This window comes from Gopherus flavomarginatus, chromosome 3, assembly GCF_025201925.1.
Source record: "Gopherus flavomarginatus isolate rGopFla2 chromosome 3, rGopFla2.mat.asm, whole genome shotgun sequence".
Taxonomy (NCBI): Eukaryota; Metazoa; Chordata; order Testudines; family Testudinidae; genus Gopherus; species Gopherus flavomarginatus.
Window position 1 is genome coordinate 206,092,184 of NC_066619.1, and position 16,840 is coordinate 206,109,023.

At 40.6% G+C, this 16,840-nt stretch overlaps 1 protein-coding gene across 2 annotated transcripts in view; it reads left to right on the forward strand.

Moving 5' to 3' along the window:
- Nucleotides 1–16,840, forward strand: part of RXFP1 (relaxin family peptide receptor 1) — a 90,150-nt gene that overhangs the window by 15,887 nt on the left and 57,423 nt on the right. The window contains exons 2-3 of one of the 2 annotated variants that reach the window (XM_050946373.1): nt 1,851–1,903; nt 9,004–9,159. Coding sequence is in view for 1 of the 2 variants with exons in the window: in XM_050946371.1 (XP_050802328.1) it covers nt 9,004–9,159 (156 nt within the window). In the remaining variant the exon portion in view is untranslated. The remainder of the gene's footprint in view (nt 1–1,850; nt 1,904–9,003; nt 9,160–16,840) is intronic. The other variant, XM_050946371.1, reaches the window with a different exon arrangement.

Sequence of the window (16,840 nt, forward strand, 5' to 3'; positions counted from 1 at the left end):
AGATTCCCATGCACTGCTACAGACTAGTGACCGAGTGGCTAGGCATCAGTTCTGCAGAAAAGGACCTAGGGGTTACAGTGGACGAGAAGCTAGATATGACTCAACAGTGTGCCCTTTTGCCAAGAAGGCTAATGGCATTTTGGGCTGTATAAGTAGGGGCACTGCCAGCAGATCGAGGAATGTGATCATTCCCCTCTATTCGACATTGATGAGGCCCTATCTGGAGTACTGTGTCCAGTTTTGGGCCCCACACTACAAGGATGTGGAAAAATTGGAAAGAGTCCAGTGGAGGGCCACAAAAACGATTAGGGGGCTGGAGCACATAACTTATGAAGAGAGAACTGGGATTGTTTAGTCTGCAGAAGAGAAGAATGAGGGAGGATTTGATAGCTGCTTTCAACTACCTAAAAGGGGGTTCCAAAGAGGATGGATCTAGGCTGTTCTCAGTGGTAGCAGACAACAGAAGAAGGAGTAATGGTCTCAAGTTGCAGTGGGGGAGGTTTAGGTTGGATATTAGAAAAAAATCTTTCACTAGGAGCGTGGTGAAGCACTGGAATGGGTTGCTTAGGAGGTGGTGGAATCTCCTTCCTTAGTAGTTTTTAAAGTCAGGCTTGACAAAGCTCTGGCTGGGATGATTTAGTTGGGGATTGGTCTTGCTTTGAGCCGGGGGTTGGACTAGATGACCTCCTGAGTTCTCTTCCAACCCTGATATTCTTCTATTCTAATTGCCTGTCCTGAGCACAATGATGTCAAAGGAGCAGGGGTAGGACGGCAGTTTAAAATTCATTTTTCCATAACGAACAATTACCAGGGCATATTATGTAGATTTTGGAACTGAACCTTGTAGTGTGTGTCAGGGAGGAACAATCTGAAGGAAAAGGATGAAGCTAAGAAGAGAACCAACTGAGGTTCCCTATTTGTCTTTGGTATTTGGCTGATGCAATCCAGGCATCATAACTCCACTTTGGCTAAGGGAGACCCTGTTTTAATCATGTTTCCATAGGCAGCAAAAGACAGAGTAAGAGGCAAGAGAACAAAGATGTAGGCAAGAGTATAGTTGTGCAGGGCCGTGAATATTTAGTTGAGTATATTAGTCCTTTCTTATGTGAGATGACGTGCATTGCAGGCAAGATGTTTGTTCATGTCTGGGATGTCCTATGTATAAATAACAATTCATCTATTTCTCATTTACTTGATGCCAGATGTATAGAAAATACAGCTCCAAAATCCACTGTGGACATTGTGAAGAAATAGTTTTATCCATGCAGGGTGATCACAGCTAAACTGCATGTGACTGGCTGAGCTGATACTTAAGAGGGCAATCTATATAGCATTTACACAATGTTATTGCTCTATACCACTTTATTAACAAAATATGTGGATGAAAAGTGCTAGAGAAAACCAAGCTTTGCTCTGGTATATATTTATCTTCCTCATCAAGTTCAGACATCTTTTTCTCACAGCTAAGGCCTTGAATAACTTTTCCTTCTCTACATTTTTTTCACTCCTTTCTGCTTATGTATCTAGGTTCTTACGTGTCCCTCGTTACTATAATCCCTTAGGTTTTTTTCTTCCTTCTTCTCTTTTAACTTTCTGTCTACCTGATTTGTGAGTGCACATGCAAGCTCTAAAGACACGTCTGTTTATATCCACAAAATGTGTGGATAAATTTAAAGACACCTTTGAAAATTTGGCCATTTCTGCCAAATATATGTGACATATACAGACGTGGCCCAATTTTACACATCATGAATCTCAACTATTTGAAAATATTAATCAAAGCCATATTGATGATCAGATTGTCAAAGTTAATTTATATGGTTCCTGATGGTACTTCTTTTGCATTATAGGGTGTCCTGGGATTTAACAGTTCAATTTTGGGCCATAGGACTAAGAAGCAAAGGTGAGCTGTTCTATCCTGGATGGGCTGTGAATGAGAAACAACCTATAAAACAAGAGAGGTACCTTCGAAGCTTGATATAAATATGAGATTGCAAAAATAACTAATTAATTCACAATAAAAATTACAAAAATTAAATGTTTCCCTCTCTCTTGATTTAACATCAATATGGAACTGTCCTTTGATACCTATAATGAAGTGAACTAGAGCAGTTAATTTAATAGGATCATGCACCCTCTTGTGCAGAATTGCAAGATTAGGTAAATTAAGACAGGGTTTGGGTTTTCAACCCAAAGATTTGGGCTTTCAATCAAATGAAAATGTTCATGGAAAGTGTTTGATAGCTCACCAGTTGCTCAGGCTCCAGATCCTGCAATTTACTCCATCCGGACAAACTCCAGTTGGCTAGCTGTTCACATCTTTTTGCTGGTTGTGGCTTTAGACACTCAAGTTCTGCACATATAGAACCTGACATGTAGCTTGTGTGCTGAATTCTGCACCGATACTGGAGGTTGGTGTGGGCAAGTTGGAGCAGGCTGGAATACGGCATTCTGAATCTGAGCCCAGAGCATCGGAGAAGGTTAATGAACAGTGCATTTATCCTCTGAATAAAACACTAATGGGGACAACAAGAAACCACATATAAGATTATCTGAACATATCTAAGCTTTAATAAGACCTATGCTCTTAGGTATCTAAGTTGCTTTTGAAAATGGGGCTTGGGCTCCTAAATCACATAGATGCTATTGAAAAATTTACCCCGATCTAGGATAAGAATGGGAACAGGAATTAAATGCCACAAAGAAATAAATGCATGATATCCAGTAAGAGGTGAATACAAAATTTGCTACTAGTCCGGCAAAATGATCACATATTTCAGAGGCAGCAGTACTATCTGAGCAAGCAATGCAACAGAACTAGTGAAGATTATGCGAGTATTTCAAATGCTGCAAGGCACTAGTGTTGCATAATTAAACAATATTCTTCATTGGATTAAATATCCTTGTCATGAAATAAGAGAATTGGGTGGTTTGTTTTGAAAGTATAAACTGAAATTTAAATGTACTGACAGCAACTGTAATGTGCACTCTCAAAAAAGAGGTTGATTATAACAAGGTGGTTGGAGCTTCTTTCTGCTAAAGGAGGAGAAACTAGGAAATGAAACAGAAGAACTTGCATGAAAATTCTACAAATGGCCAGACTTAGGGGAACATTTGGGCTTTGGTTTGTGCTTTGTTGCAGTTTGATTTACCCAAAAAAGCCAAATCCAAGGAAATGAATAGATTTAGATTACATCAAAGTATATGTATATTCTGGTTGTAGGAAGGTGGGAACTTTCCAGATTCCACCATCCTTTTTGACAATTTGACTTTTAAAATATATTATTCATATGTATTAAATTTGTTCAAAAGCAATATATAATAGTGTAGGCATCTATATTAAAAATCATTAGAAAATTATAGTCTTATTGCTGTGGTTACGATTGATGTGACAATTTCATTATAAGTTTACAGGAACTAAGAATTTTCAGAAAAACATTCTGATGTAAAAAAAAAAGCTTTTTTTTTTAAAGCTAATTTTGCTATGGGCTCAATCTTCAACTAGGACAAATGCATTTGACATTTAATGAAATTCATTTTCAAAATAGTTGTAGGTGATTAAAAAAATTTAGTAAAGCTAATGTTAAAAAAAAGTGTAATACATAGGTTGAGAAAAGAGTGTCTGTACATCTGAGTATAGTGCTTAGAATATCCACAAATACAGAGCTTGTTTTTAAAAGTCATATGATACATAGGGTACATAATCAGCAATTACCCAAATTAGGTGATTAAATTTAAGAACACAGTTTATATATTACAATCCGAATACTCAGGTACATCTTTCATGAAGAGTTGTACAGAGAGTTGGTTGTGGAAAGCAAAATATATCAATCTCCTAAAATTTCTCTGTGAACAATCTAGTAGGCTGTTCTCCAGAAATCTTTCTTTTTTCGAACACCAGTTTGAGAATGAATTGTTATTTCATGCCTGATAATTTGTACAGCTGCATGATGGTAATCAAGCATTAGGCTAAGACTTTAGAATCCAAAGCTTGAGCTTGTGAAGAAGTTGCTATAAAATGTCACCCTCTGATGCTGTGAGTAAGAGATGAAAGGAGAAAGGAAATGCTAGGAAATAAATGCATGTTACCATAATAATAACTAAATCCTGGAGCCTTCTTGAAGAAAGTGCCTAGTTCCCTGGAATCTCTTATATCATTTCACCCTGCAATAAGTATGAGTCATTGAGATGAATAATCTCTATAGTAAGTTAGGAGTAACAGGATAATATCCCACATAGGAAACTATCATAAACAGACAGCTAAGGGTTAATTCCTCTTTTACCTCTAAAGGGTTAAGAAGCTCACATAACCTAGCTGACACCTGACCAGCAGGACCAATAAGAAGATAAGTTACTTTCAAAGAGGGAAAAAGTCTTGTGTCTGTTCTGTGTGTGCTTTTGCTTGAGTCAGAGATCCAGAAAACAACCATGTAAGCATTGTTTAAATTAGTGAGTATTTAGATAAGAATGTGGTAGATTTCTTTATTTTTCTCTTTTTCATTTCTTTTGCAAACATAGAGGGAGAATCAAATTTGTGGGTTTTTTTGTAACTTTTTAAGGTTTTACACATGGAAATCCTCTGTGTTTCGAGTCTGTTGTCTGTGAGATCATCTTGCCTTCTAATCCTTTCACCCTTTTTCTTTAATTAGAAGTCTTCTTTTAAGAACCTGATTGATTTTTCCTTGTTTTAAGATCCAAAATCTTGGATCTGGGCTCAGCAGGAAGTGGAGGGGGGGAATTTTCTTGAGTCTACCCAGGAAAAAGGGTATAGAGACTTGGGGAAGGGAAATTAGTCAAATCATGCCAGGAAAGGGAGGATAAGGACTGGGGAAATCTGGGGAAAGGCAGAGTTCCCAAATGGCTCTCCCTCAAACATTTTTTTAAAACATTTGGTGATGGCAGCGACTGTTTTGCCTAAGTGGTAAAAATAAGCTTAGGGGTTATTCATGCAGGTCCCCACATCTGTACTCTAAAGTTCAGAGTGGAGGGCACACCTTGACAGAAACCATCCAGCAATGTTAAAGATGCCCTACAAAGACAAAAATAAATATGGGGCCAGTGTCCTTTTTATTTTATTTTTTCTTCCTTATGATTTATAAAGGAGGCCTGGTGTGGGGTTGTTTTGTTTTTCACATTAGAAATTCAGGTTTTATCTGTCCTGAAAGACACTATGTTAACTGAAAAACTAACACAAAAATTACATAAAAAAACCCACAGGAGTTTGACAGTTAAGTAACTGAATGAGGAGGGAATTTCTAGTCAATTATTCAAAATTCTCTGGATCAGATCCTCAGCTGGTTTAATCTGGCGTATGTCCATGGGAGATGGTGAGTGATGCTGCATTGATTTATACCTGCTGAGGAGCTGGGCCATTGGTTTTGTTTTGTTCTGTTCATGCTTACTGTTAATAGCTAGCTAACATTATGGGTGAAGGTTTGCTAAACATTCAGGCAGCCCTGTCCCTTCAGTTAAGGTTTTGGAACTCAGTGAAGGTGCATGGAAGCCGTCACAGTTTTTCCATCAAACTTTAGGGAAACCAAGTTTGACGTTGCTGATAGTAAGCAAGTAGAATTTATTTAAAAAGAAAACAACACTTAATTATACCTCACAGAGAAACAAAAACAGACAAGCCCATTAAAAAAATATTCCTTGCTGGTCACACAGTCTAATTAATACATAAATTGGACTCTGCAACTGGGGAGAAGGGAGAAATTGGAGAAAAGTCAGGCTTAGGCAACAGTCCTGCAAACAATCAGGCACATAATTGACTTTAGGTAAATGAGTGGTGCTAGTGGCTTCATGCATTTACAAGCATTTGCAGGATTGAGGCTTTAGTAATACGGATATGCTATTAGTCTGGCTTAAGGCCCATGTGACTGACATTTTGTATTCCTTTTTTCTGCCAAGAGGTATTGCTCAATATTACCAATAATTTGGGCAGGGAGTTTGAGTATATTGCTAAATATTACCCAGGCATGACAAAAATATCTGAAACAAGGCTGTAGTTAGTTGCAGATGAAAAGGTTTCTGTTTACATTGGAAAATGTAATCAGTGTGGTTTTTTCAATGGATAGCATGTCCTGGTCCATTGGAAAACAAGATTTATTCAGGTAATGCTAAACTGAAGACTGTTAAGACACGTGTACAGTAATACTGCCAACTATTTGAGTTGAACTATACAGACCTGGGAAACCTCTTGAGCCAGTGGAGCTTAAAGTTACTTCTGGTTTAAAATATTTACGAACCTATCTCAGTGTAGATAGTTTTAAATTAACAATAATATATTTTGCCCTTTAGTATTTTCTATCTGAGAATCTCCGTGCTTTACAAACATTAATAAAGTTAGCCCTGCCTCACCAGGAGCCATAGCAAGAACTACTGTCCACGTTGTTTTACAGATAGGGAAACAGATTCTGCTAAATGACTAGATATGATCAAAAATTTCTGTCAACATGCTTTTTCAATGGGAAATGGCTATTTGCTTAAATGATTTTTTTTTGTAGAGAAAAATTGTTTTTGTTGTTTTTTCTATCAGCTGAAAAGCGGAACCTGAAAACATTTCTTGCCAATATTTTGCTCAACCTATTAGAGATTTAAACCTCAAACACTTACATTTCAGTTGCCAAACCCTGAATAAAATTCTAAGGAAAACTTTGAAAATTATACACAAAATTTCCAGCTAGCTCCATAAGTTACTTTACTCAGGATCACACAGAAAATCTATGGCTTAGCAAGGAATAATTTCCTGGTGCTGTACCCTAACCAGCAAATCAACGTGCCCCTCTGCTTACAAATATTATTGTCTAATTATCTATCTAATAATAGAATCTCACCCTGATTTTTAACAGATAAAAACATATTTAAAATTTTTATTAAAGCTGAAGTTAAAATAATTATATTATAGATAGTTTGGGGAAAGAGTGTCTGTACATCTGGGTATAGTGCTTATATTATCCACAAATACGGAGCTTGTTTTTAAAATTCATATGATACATAGAGTACACAATCAGCAAAAACCCAAATCTTGGTGAATAGATTTAACAATACAGTTTAGATATTAGAATCCGAATATTCTGGTACATCACTCATGAAAAGTTGTAAGGAGATTTGGTTGTGGAAAGCAAAATATATCAATGAGTGGAGATTGCCCCTTAGTAATTGAGAATTAGCTTGCTTGTCCATTTAGAAAATACAATTCATGAGGAAAGTATTTGTTACTTTCCTGACTGCGCTTCTCATCCCTCCTGTTATTGCTGATGTCCAGTGATATGTTCTATGTAGATGTCCCTCTACCACCTGATGGCATTCCTCCAGAGCTCATTTCTCTCCCAGACTAATCAAAGTCCCAGATGAAACATGAGACATAGTAGTCTTCTACCTGCTGCTTTCCACCAGGCACTTCCACTTCTGCTCCAGGGATCTACCCTTGCTTTGCTCCCAACCTGTCTGGACCTCCCAGAGCAAGCAGCACCATTCTGTCACTCTCCGTTTGGCTGAGCTTGCCCAACCTTTTTATAATAACCCTATGACCTCTTCCCAGATGGACCCAGTAACAGACCAGATCTTCTGATCCCTATTCAGTCAGGACCAGCTGGGAGGGTGATTGACCTGTTGTGGGTGAGACTGAGCCTAACTCCTCTTAAAGAGCCAGCTAGCGTCTAACAGTGCCTGTCTGCATCTTTAGGTGCCTCAATACCGTTGAAAATCTAGCTCTGTGTGCCACGTTGAAATCAATGGGAGCTTGACTTCAATGGGCACAGGATCAACCCCTATAATAGAGGACTCTGCCAGTTCGAAGCACCCGGCTATATGTTTGAAATATATATGTAAAGTTAAGAGAAGGCTCTTTTGTGCTTTATTTTCCCTGGGAGACTCTCCCTTGTCTTTTTAGCTACCACTGAAGTTTCCCTTGTATGTGGTCCTTACGGAACAAAACACCAGAGCGCACACTCACTTTCCATTAACTAAAACTCCTTCTACCACAAGTACTCAGCTAACTAATGAAAAGTGAATCAATTTAGTGCTATTATTTATACACAGGACACAATATTGTTTCTTAACATTATGTAAAATTTCTATGTTCCTCAGTTTTCTGGGTGAGTTTTCCTAGTGATGTTATTGGTTTGCCCGGAACACTTGCATAGTTTGTCTTTTCCTGATTTTACTTTTGCTATCTGTGGATAACATGGGGAAGATCTGTATTTTTTTTATTAATATTATTTGTACTTCAGTTTATCTGCTTGGAGTTAACTCACAAGGGTCTGTTAGGAGGAGCAATCAGCCACTAAAATAATGGTCAAAGATAAGACATGTCTGGATAAACAGCTTGACGAGAGGTAAAGAATTAATGATTGGGCCATTAATTGGGAAGGTGCTGCATCCAGGCAACACAGCTGATTTGCCAGGGCTGGGGGCCTACGATCCAAAGGGAACTAAACAGTTTACACCTTTCAAATACTATATTTATATCACCTCTTATTTATCATTTAGCCAAGCCATGTCATTGTCCTGTTCTTTTGATATTTTTGCTCTCTTATCATTTGTTTATAATAATTACATTTTACCTGGTATAAATTCGATAAAACACATGTCTGATGTACATCTTTAATTTATTTCTACTGGATCAGAAGTTCCAGCACAACTTAATGCTTTCCATATCTACACAGCTCATTTGGTATATTGCTACAACAAATTAATGTCCAGCACAACAGGAGACCATCCTTTTAGGTAATGGCTCTAGAACACTTTGCTTGTACTCTTTCTAGTGTTTTCAGTATGCCCTAGGATGTGGGGGGAAGAAATTACTCTGTAATTTTAGTTACCTTGTGACTCATGAATATTTCTTCCTCTGTTAACATTGGTGATACAGTATTATAATTACACACAAGGCAAACTAATATGTGTAGTAATTTGGAGGTTCACATTCAAATGCAACTGAGTAATTCAGCTAAAGAGAAAATATATGTGTAAAGAAAGCACATTCTTTGTTTTGTTTTTTATTAGTTATCCATTGTACTTCAGAAAATCAGGATTCTGGACATGAAGTCATATGCCCTCTGGGATATTTCCCTTGTGGCAATATAACAAAGTGTTTGCCTCAACTTCTTCACTGTAATGGTGTGGATGACTGTGGGAACCAGGCTGATGAAGACAACTGCGGTAAGCTAATAAAGACTTTTTTTTAATTCATTTCTAGTACATATACCCCGAGGGCCACTTTTCAGTGAAACATAAATACTGTTCAGGTAAATAAATAGTCAAAGTTAATGGAACTGTAGAAAAATTAAATATATTGTAGATGAGAACAGCATAGATGTTTGCTTATGAAAATACAGCCAACTCATCACTCATTTGCTAGGAAGAGGAGCAAATCTTTGTCTGTCTGTCTTGATGTATTTTCCAGTTTTATCTTCTGATTAGAACTTTTGATACAAAAAGCAAAGATAATTATGAAATAGCTATGATAACACCACAAGATTTATAATAAAGATTCAAGACCTTAAATTTAGCTTAACGCTACACTATACTCTTATAGTATAAACATCCAGAGGAAAGAATACACACACACACACACACACACACACACACTCTCACTACATACACAATACATAACATAAAATTACATTGCAAGCAAGAGAGCCATGCTGACAGAGTGTACATGAACAGGACTACAGAACTGAAGGATTCATAAGATCCATTCTTCTTTTCTCAAATACATTTACTCAGAATTTGTAGGTCAATATATATAATTGTAGAGTAAAATCTGGAAGGTTCTTTGATAATGCATATAGAAACTGTGGGACAGCCTGCCTTATTCACAACCTGAGGTTATTAAGGCAAGCTTACCAGGAGCATACATAGTCCGCTCGGATGAAGTGTGATCAGGATTCAGAGTGCAAAATCATTGCAGTAATTCATGTAAAATTGTCTCTCTTCCCGCTGCCCTTCTGCATAAGCTTCACTTTCTTTCTCAGGAGGACCCTGTGGAGGCTACTGTTTTCCTGGGGTTATAGAATATGGAACAGTCTGCAGGTGCTTAGGAGGCCTCAGGTGGCTGGAGATCACTTAGTTCGTTGTAAGACACTCAACTGAATGATCAGCTGGGTTGCTTTGCCCCTACCTGATTTTCTTGGGTGCATATTCCTATCCTTAACAGCCAGAAACGATGCTTCTAGGCAAGGTCATTTGGCCCCATCACTGTCTGCCTAATTTTCACTCAATCAGTCAATAGAGTTATATCATGGTAAAACTGGGGTAAGTGAGATGATAATCTGGGCCACAGATTCCCCTCTGTGGGTAGTTGGCAGTGCTGTGAAGCTGCTGCTGAGTAAGACTACCCTCATGGGGATTCTGCTTGTGCTCCTTAAGCATAGAGCCTAGTCATGCCATGGAGTTCTGGCTGGGTCACATGGTCACTAAGTAGCTTGGGCAGAAACTAAAGGGCAAAAAAACCTATTAAATCATTTCCCCTCCCCAGTGATGGTATAGAATGGTTCCTTCATATATTTTGAATGCTTTGGGAGAGGTTCAGTGTTTCTTGCCTTAAATATTATTTCATGCTGCCTGGCCTTATTGCAGTATAAGATGATTATACATGCTGTACCTAGGTATTAGTGATTATCATTAGTGATAAGTGAATAATGTTGATTAAAAAATAAAGTGAGAAAGCAATTGGTTCAGATTTTTGACCTGAAACTCAAATTAGACTCCTTGCTGAAGCTTAAGATTCAGATGACTTTTTTTTTTTTTTTTGAGCTTCAGTTTGCCTTCTTCATGCTACTCTGAAACTGTCACACTATCATGGAAAAAGTTGCCCCTGTGATATTTCCTGGTGCGACTTGAACAGGCAAAGTCCTGAAAAACTCACAAAAATACCATCCCAGTTTTACAGACCCAAAAATTTCAGATAATTTCGGTAACCTTTCAGTCAACATTAACCAAACAAAACCACTGAACCTTTTTAGGTGCACCCATCACTTAGTTATCAGCAGGACTGACTTGTGTAGTGAAGTACTCTGACAATGGTTTGACTCATTTGCGAGGTAACATTTTTTTGCCTAGTTAATGTCACTTTGCAGAATGTTATTGTGGAAAAAAAAGTGAGTTGGAGTATGCAAATAGAGAAGTTTGTAAAAAAAAGAGAGTTTTCATTTAACAAATATTCTTGGCCTTGCTACAAGGACTAGCCTATCAAGAGAAGTGGTGGATTCTCCATTCTTTATGTCTTCAATAAAGATTGGATGTCTTTCTGGAAGATATTCTCTAGTCAAACACAAGTTATTGGGCTCAGTACAGAGGTAATTAGGTGAGATCAAACTAGATGATTTCTGGCCTTAAAGTCTGTGAATCTATGACAAAAACTAACTCATCTATCCTATGTGTGAATATTTGTGTGTGCATGTGGGAGAGGTTTGTATTTTCTCCCCAAATGTGCATACATGCAGTTCACTAACAACTGTGATGTCTTAGTGTATGTGGCCACAAATCATTGGTTTAAAAAATGGGAGCTAGTCAGTACAGTGGATAGTGTGCCTTCAGACCCTGGACATGTGTACTGAAATCCTATTCACAATTAAAAATAAATTTTCAATAGTCCATATTTTCACCATAGTCCACACAGCTCTGCAGCATTTGATATGATGGAAACCTTCTGCTTAAGTGAGATTCCAGGATTAGAATAATAAGGGTGCTTGGGGTCAGGTCTAGAGTGTTGTGGTGAGGTGTTTACCCCACACAAGCTCTGAAAGCGTTAGTATGGGCCATCACCTGGCTACGCTACCTGGCTGAAATTGGAGAGTAGGCCAGGCTTAATTAAAGATGAGTCCCAGCTGGGAAAGGAACTGAGTGATAAGTTTAAAAAGAGGAAGTCTGGCACACAAGGAGGCTCTGAAGAGCTCTGCAGTCACCCTCTGGGATGGGAGTGTCAAGGAGAAAGCTTAGAGGCAAAGTTGGACCTAGGATCCTCTTGTAAGTAGAATAGCCTGGCAAGAAGCAAGGAGAATGTAGAGCAGCCACTGGGATAGAGAAGGCAGGCTCTTGTGGTAAAACCTACTAATCTGGCTATGCTCAACTGAGAGGGATGAAAATTTAAGCCTGAGGGAGGGCAAAAGGGGAGTTATATTTGTACTTTTAGTTTGGGATTTTGTTGATTGGGGGATTCCAGGGAACAGCCCCAAGAAGCCTAACTCTGAGAGAAAGATGAACCTAGAGAAGTTGTGGGGAGAAGGCCTAAAAGAGAGGCTACAGTAAGGAGTCTGACGGAGCAGACCTTGACTCTCTAGTCCAGTGGTTCGCAAACTATTGTACTGGTGACCCCTTTCACATAGCAAGCCTCTGAGTATGACCCCCTTATAAATTAAAAACATTTGTTTATATATTTAACACCATTATAAATGCTGAAGGCAAAGCAGGGTTTGGGGTGGAGGCTAACAGCTTGAAACCCCCCGTGTAATAACATCACAACCCCCTGAGGGGTCCTGACCCCCAGTTTGAGAACCCCTGCTCTAGACCTTAAAGTGGAACCCAGTGTAAAGCATGGGCCTAGTGTTCTTAACAGCCACTGGTGAGGTGGTATGAGGCCAGAGAAGGGGACAAGGATGACAGGGAGCCCTGAGAGAAGAGTGAGAGCATCATGGGGCCCAGAGTCAGGGCTGAAAACCTTTGTGAGGACGCTGGACTGTTTGTTGAACTTTCTGTTCTCCTTTAGGGTGTGGAACCAAAATATGACCTAGACAGAGGGTTGAGTCACAATGAGAGAGACTTCCACAGGGCTGGAGTGACCATTAGCAGCAGGTGCTAGAGGGGAAGGAGCCTGCTACACCATGCTCAGCCACAAGGAGTTGTTCTAGTGATGAGTCCATTCTTCTACAGGTGTTTTAGTAGACTTGTGTGAGACAATCTTGCATAGGATGTGTTTGTACTGTGCCTGGTCTCAAGACAGTCTGTGATGGGGCGTTCACCCCACACCAGCCCTGAAAGGGTTAAGGAAGCTGAGAAAATGCCAGTTAGTGTGATAGACCCCATATGAGGGGATTAGGCTGGAGGAACAGCTCCTGATTGGAGGATGAAGCTCACTTGAGCAGGTGTAGGCTGAGCTAATATAAAGCCAGGAAGCTGACAATGGAAAGGGCTGCAGTGAAATTTGCAGCCACCATCTGTGTATTAGAGAGTGAAGGAGGGAACCCACGGTGAGTAGGAGCCTGGCCCTGAGGTAAGGGCCTACCCTGAAAATGGAAGGGTGGAGAAGAGAGCCTGTGGGGAGGTGAGTAGGAAGCAGCCTAAGAAATGAGCAGCACTGAACAGACCTTGGTCACGTGTTGTAGAGTCCCTGGGCTAGAACTCGGATACTGGGTGGGACCGGGTTCCCTCACTAGCCACTGACAAAGTGGCATTTCCTGAACATTGGGTCTAGTGAGACTCTATAGCCCGGAAGCGGAAAACACATAGTGACCTGGCTGGAGGGCCAAGTCATGAAGAGGAAGTGGGATACCAGGAGGAAACACAAGGTGGAGGGTGCGACGGGCAGGCCTCCAGATTCATACTGAGAAAGCAGGGTAATCAGCTAGTTATCTTAGGTGCCTGTACGCAAACGCAAGAACGCTGGGAAACAAGCAGGAAGAATTGGAAGTCCTGGCACAGTCAAGGAACTATGATGTGATTGGAATAGCAGAGACTTGGTGGGGTAACTCACATGACTGGAGCACCGTCATGGATGGGTATAAACTGTTCAGGAAGGACAGATGGGGGAGAAAAGCTGGAGGAATTGCACTGTATGTAAGAGAGCAGTATGTTTGCTTGGCAATCCACTATGAAACTGGAGAAAAGCCTGTTGAGAGTCTTTGGGTTAAGTTTAGAGGTGAGAGCAACAAGGGTGATGTTGTGGTGGGCATCTGCTATAGACCACCAGACCAGGAGGGTAAGGTGGATGAGGCTTTCTTCAGACAACTAACAGAAGTTTCCAAATCACAAGGCCTGATTCTCATGGGGACTTCAATCACCCTGACATCTGCTGGTAGAGCAATACAGCAGTGCACAGACAATACAGGAAGTTTTTGGAGAGTGTTGGGGACAACTTCCTGGTGTCAACTTCCTGGTGTAAGTGCTGGAGGAAACAACTAGGGGCTATGCTCCTCTTGACCTGCTGCTCACAAACAGGGAAGAATTGGTAGGAGAAGTAGAAGCGGGTGGCAACTGTGACCATGAAATGGTCGAGTTCAGGATCCTGACAACAGGAAGAAAGGAGAGCAGCAGAATACGGACTGTGGACTTCAGAAAAGCAGACTTTGACTCCCTCACAGAACTGATGGGCAGGATCCCCTGGGAGGCTAATATGAGGGGGAGAGGAGTCCAGGGGAGCTGGCTGTATTTTAAAGAAGCCTTTCTGAGGGCACAGGAACAAACCATCCCGATGTGCAGAAAGAATAGCCAATATGGCAGGAGACCAGCTTGGCTTAACTGAGAAATCTTCGGTGAGCTTAAACACAAAAAGGAAGCTTACAAGAAGTGGAAATGGACAGATGACTAGGGAGGAGTATAAAATTATTGCTCGACCATGCAGGGCTGTAATCAGGAAGGCTAAGGCACAACTGGAGTTGTAGCTAGCAAGGGGATGTGAAGGGTAACAAGAAGCATTTTCTACAGGTATGTTAGCAACAAGAAGAAGGACATGGAAAGTGTGGTATCCTTACCAAATGGGGGAGGCAACCTAGTGACAGATGATGTGGAAAAAGCTGAAGTACTCAATGCTTTTTTTGCCTTGGTCTTCATAGACAAGGTCAGCTCCCAGACTGCGGCACTGGGCAGCACAGTATGAAGAAGAGGTGAGCAACCCTCAGTGGTTAAAGAACAGCTGGACATGCACAAGTCCATAGGGCCAGATGCAATGCATCTGAGGGTGCTGAGGGAGTTGGCTGATGTAACTACAGAGCCATTGGCCATTATCTTTGAAAACTCATGGCGATCTGGGGAGGTCACAGACAATTGGGAAAAGGTAAATATAGTGCCCATCTTTAAAAAAGGGAAGAAGGAGAATCCAGGGAACTACAGACTGGTCAACCTCACCTCAGTCCCTGGAAAAATCATGGAGCAGGTCCTCAAGGAATCCATTTTGAAGCACTTGAAGGAGAGGAAGGTGATCAGAAACAGTCTGATTGCCTTCTATGATGAGATAACTGGCTCTGTGATATGGGGAAAGCGGTGGACGTGACATTATATCTTGACTTTAGCAAAGCTTTTGATATGGTCTACCACAGTATTCTTGCCAGCACGTTAAAGAAGTATGGATTGGGTGAATGGACTATAAGGTGGATAGAAAGCTGACTAGATTGTCTTGCTCAATGGGTAGTGATCAATGGCTCAATGTCTAGCTGGCACCCGGTATCAAGCAGAGTGACCCAGGGTTCGGTCCTAGGATCAGTTTTATTCAGCATCTTCATTAATGATCTCGATGATGGGATGGATTGCACCCTCAGCAAGTTCACAGATCACTAAGCTGTGGGGAGAGGTAGATATGCTGGAGGGTAGCAATAGGGTCCAGAGTGACCTAGACAAATTGGAGGATTGGGCCAAAAGAAATCTGATGAGGTTCAACAAGGACAAGTGCAGAGTCCTGCACTTAGGACGAAGGAATCTCATGCACTGCTACAGACTGGGGACTGACTGGCTAAGCAGCAGTTCTGCAGACTACAGAAGGGATGTGGACAAATTGGAGAGAGTCCAGCAGAGGGCAATGGAAATGATTAGGGGCTGGGGCACATGACTTATGAGGAGAGACTTGGGAACTGGTCTTATTTAGTCTGCAGAAGAGAATAATGAGGGGGGATTTGATAGCACCCTTCAACTACATGAAGGTGGAGTTCCAAAGAGGATGTATCTAGGCTGTTTTCAGTGGTGGCAGATGACAGAACAAGGAGAAATGGTCTCAAGTTGCAGTGTAGGAGGTCTAGGTTGGATATTAGGAAAAATTATTTCACTAGGAGGCTGGTGAAGCACTGGAATGGGTTACCTAGGGAGCTGGTGGAATCTCCATCCTTAGAGGTTTTTAAGGCCCAGAATGACAAAGCCCTGGCTGGGATGATTTAGTTTGGGGTTGGTCCTGCTTTTAGCAGGGGGTTGGACTAGATGACCTCCTGGGATCTCGTCCAACCCTAATCTTCTATGATTCCTAGAGTGAAAGAGGGGCTACAGAGTGAGAGAAAACAATGGGTGGAGAAACCATAGAGGGAGGCATTAGCCGTTCAAGGGAACTAATCCCCAGAGCAGCCAAGATGAAGTGCCGCCTGCAGTGAATGAGAACCTCATAACATAGTGCTATTAGTTTCTTACATACAGGAGGATGAAATTCACTCAAAATTTAAGCAAATAAATAAAAAGTCATTTCCAAAAGGCTAAAAATAGAAATATTGTTTGAACATGACATGCCCTGTACCTTCCACCACATGGACTGCAGACTTAAAAATTAATATATGCTCTGAAGAACTCAGTTATGAGAACCAGCATAGCAAAAAAAAATCTTTAATAGGAAGAACAATATGAATACTGATACAAGATGTTCCCTGCACTGTAGACAAGACAGGTGGTATGAAGACATTTCACTATCACCAAATGAAATTAATCAGTAGAAGGTTTTTTTAAAAAAAACAAGAAGGTATTTCTTCACGCAATGCACTCTGAACCTCTGGAACTCCTGGCTAGAGGGTGTTGTGAAGACCAATACTATAACAGGGTTCAAAGGGAGTTAGATAGGTCCATCAATGGCTATTAGCCAGGATGCGCAGGAATGGTGTTCCTAACCTCTGTTTGCCAGAGGCTGGGATTGGGTGACAGGGCATGGATCAATTGA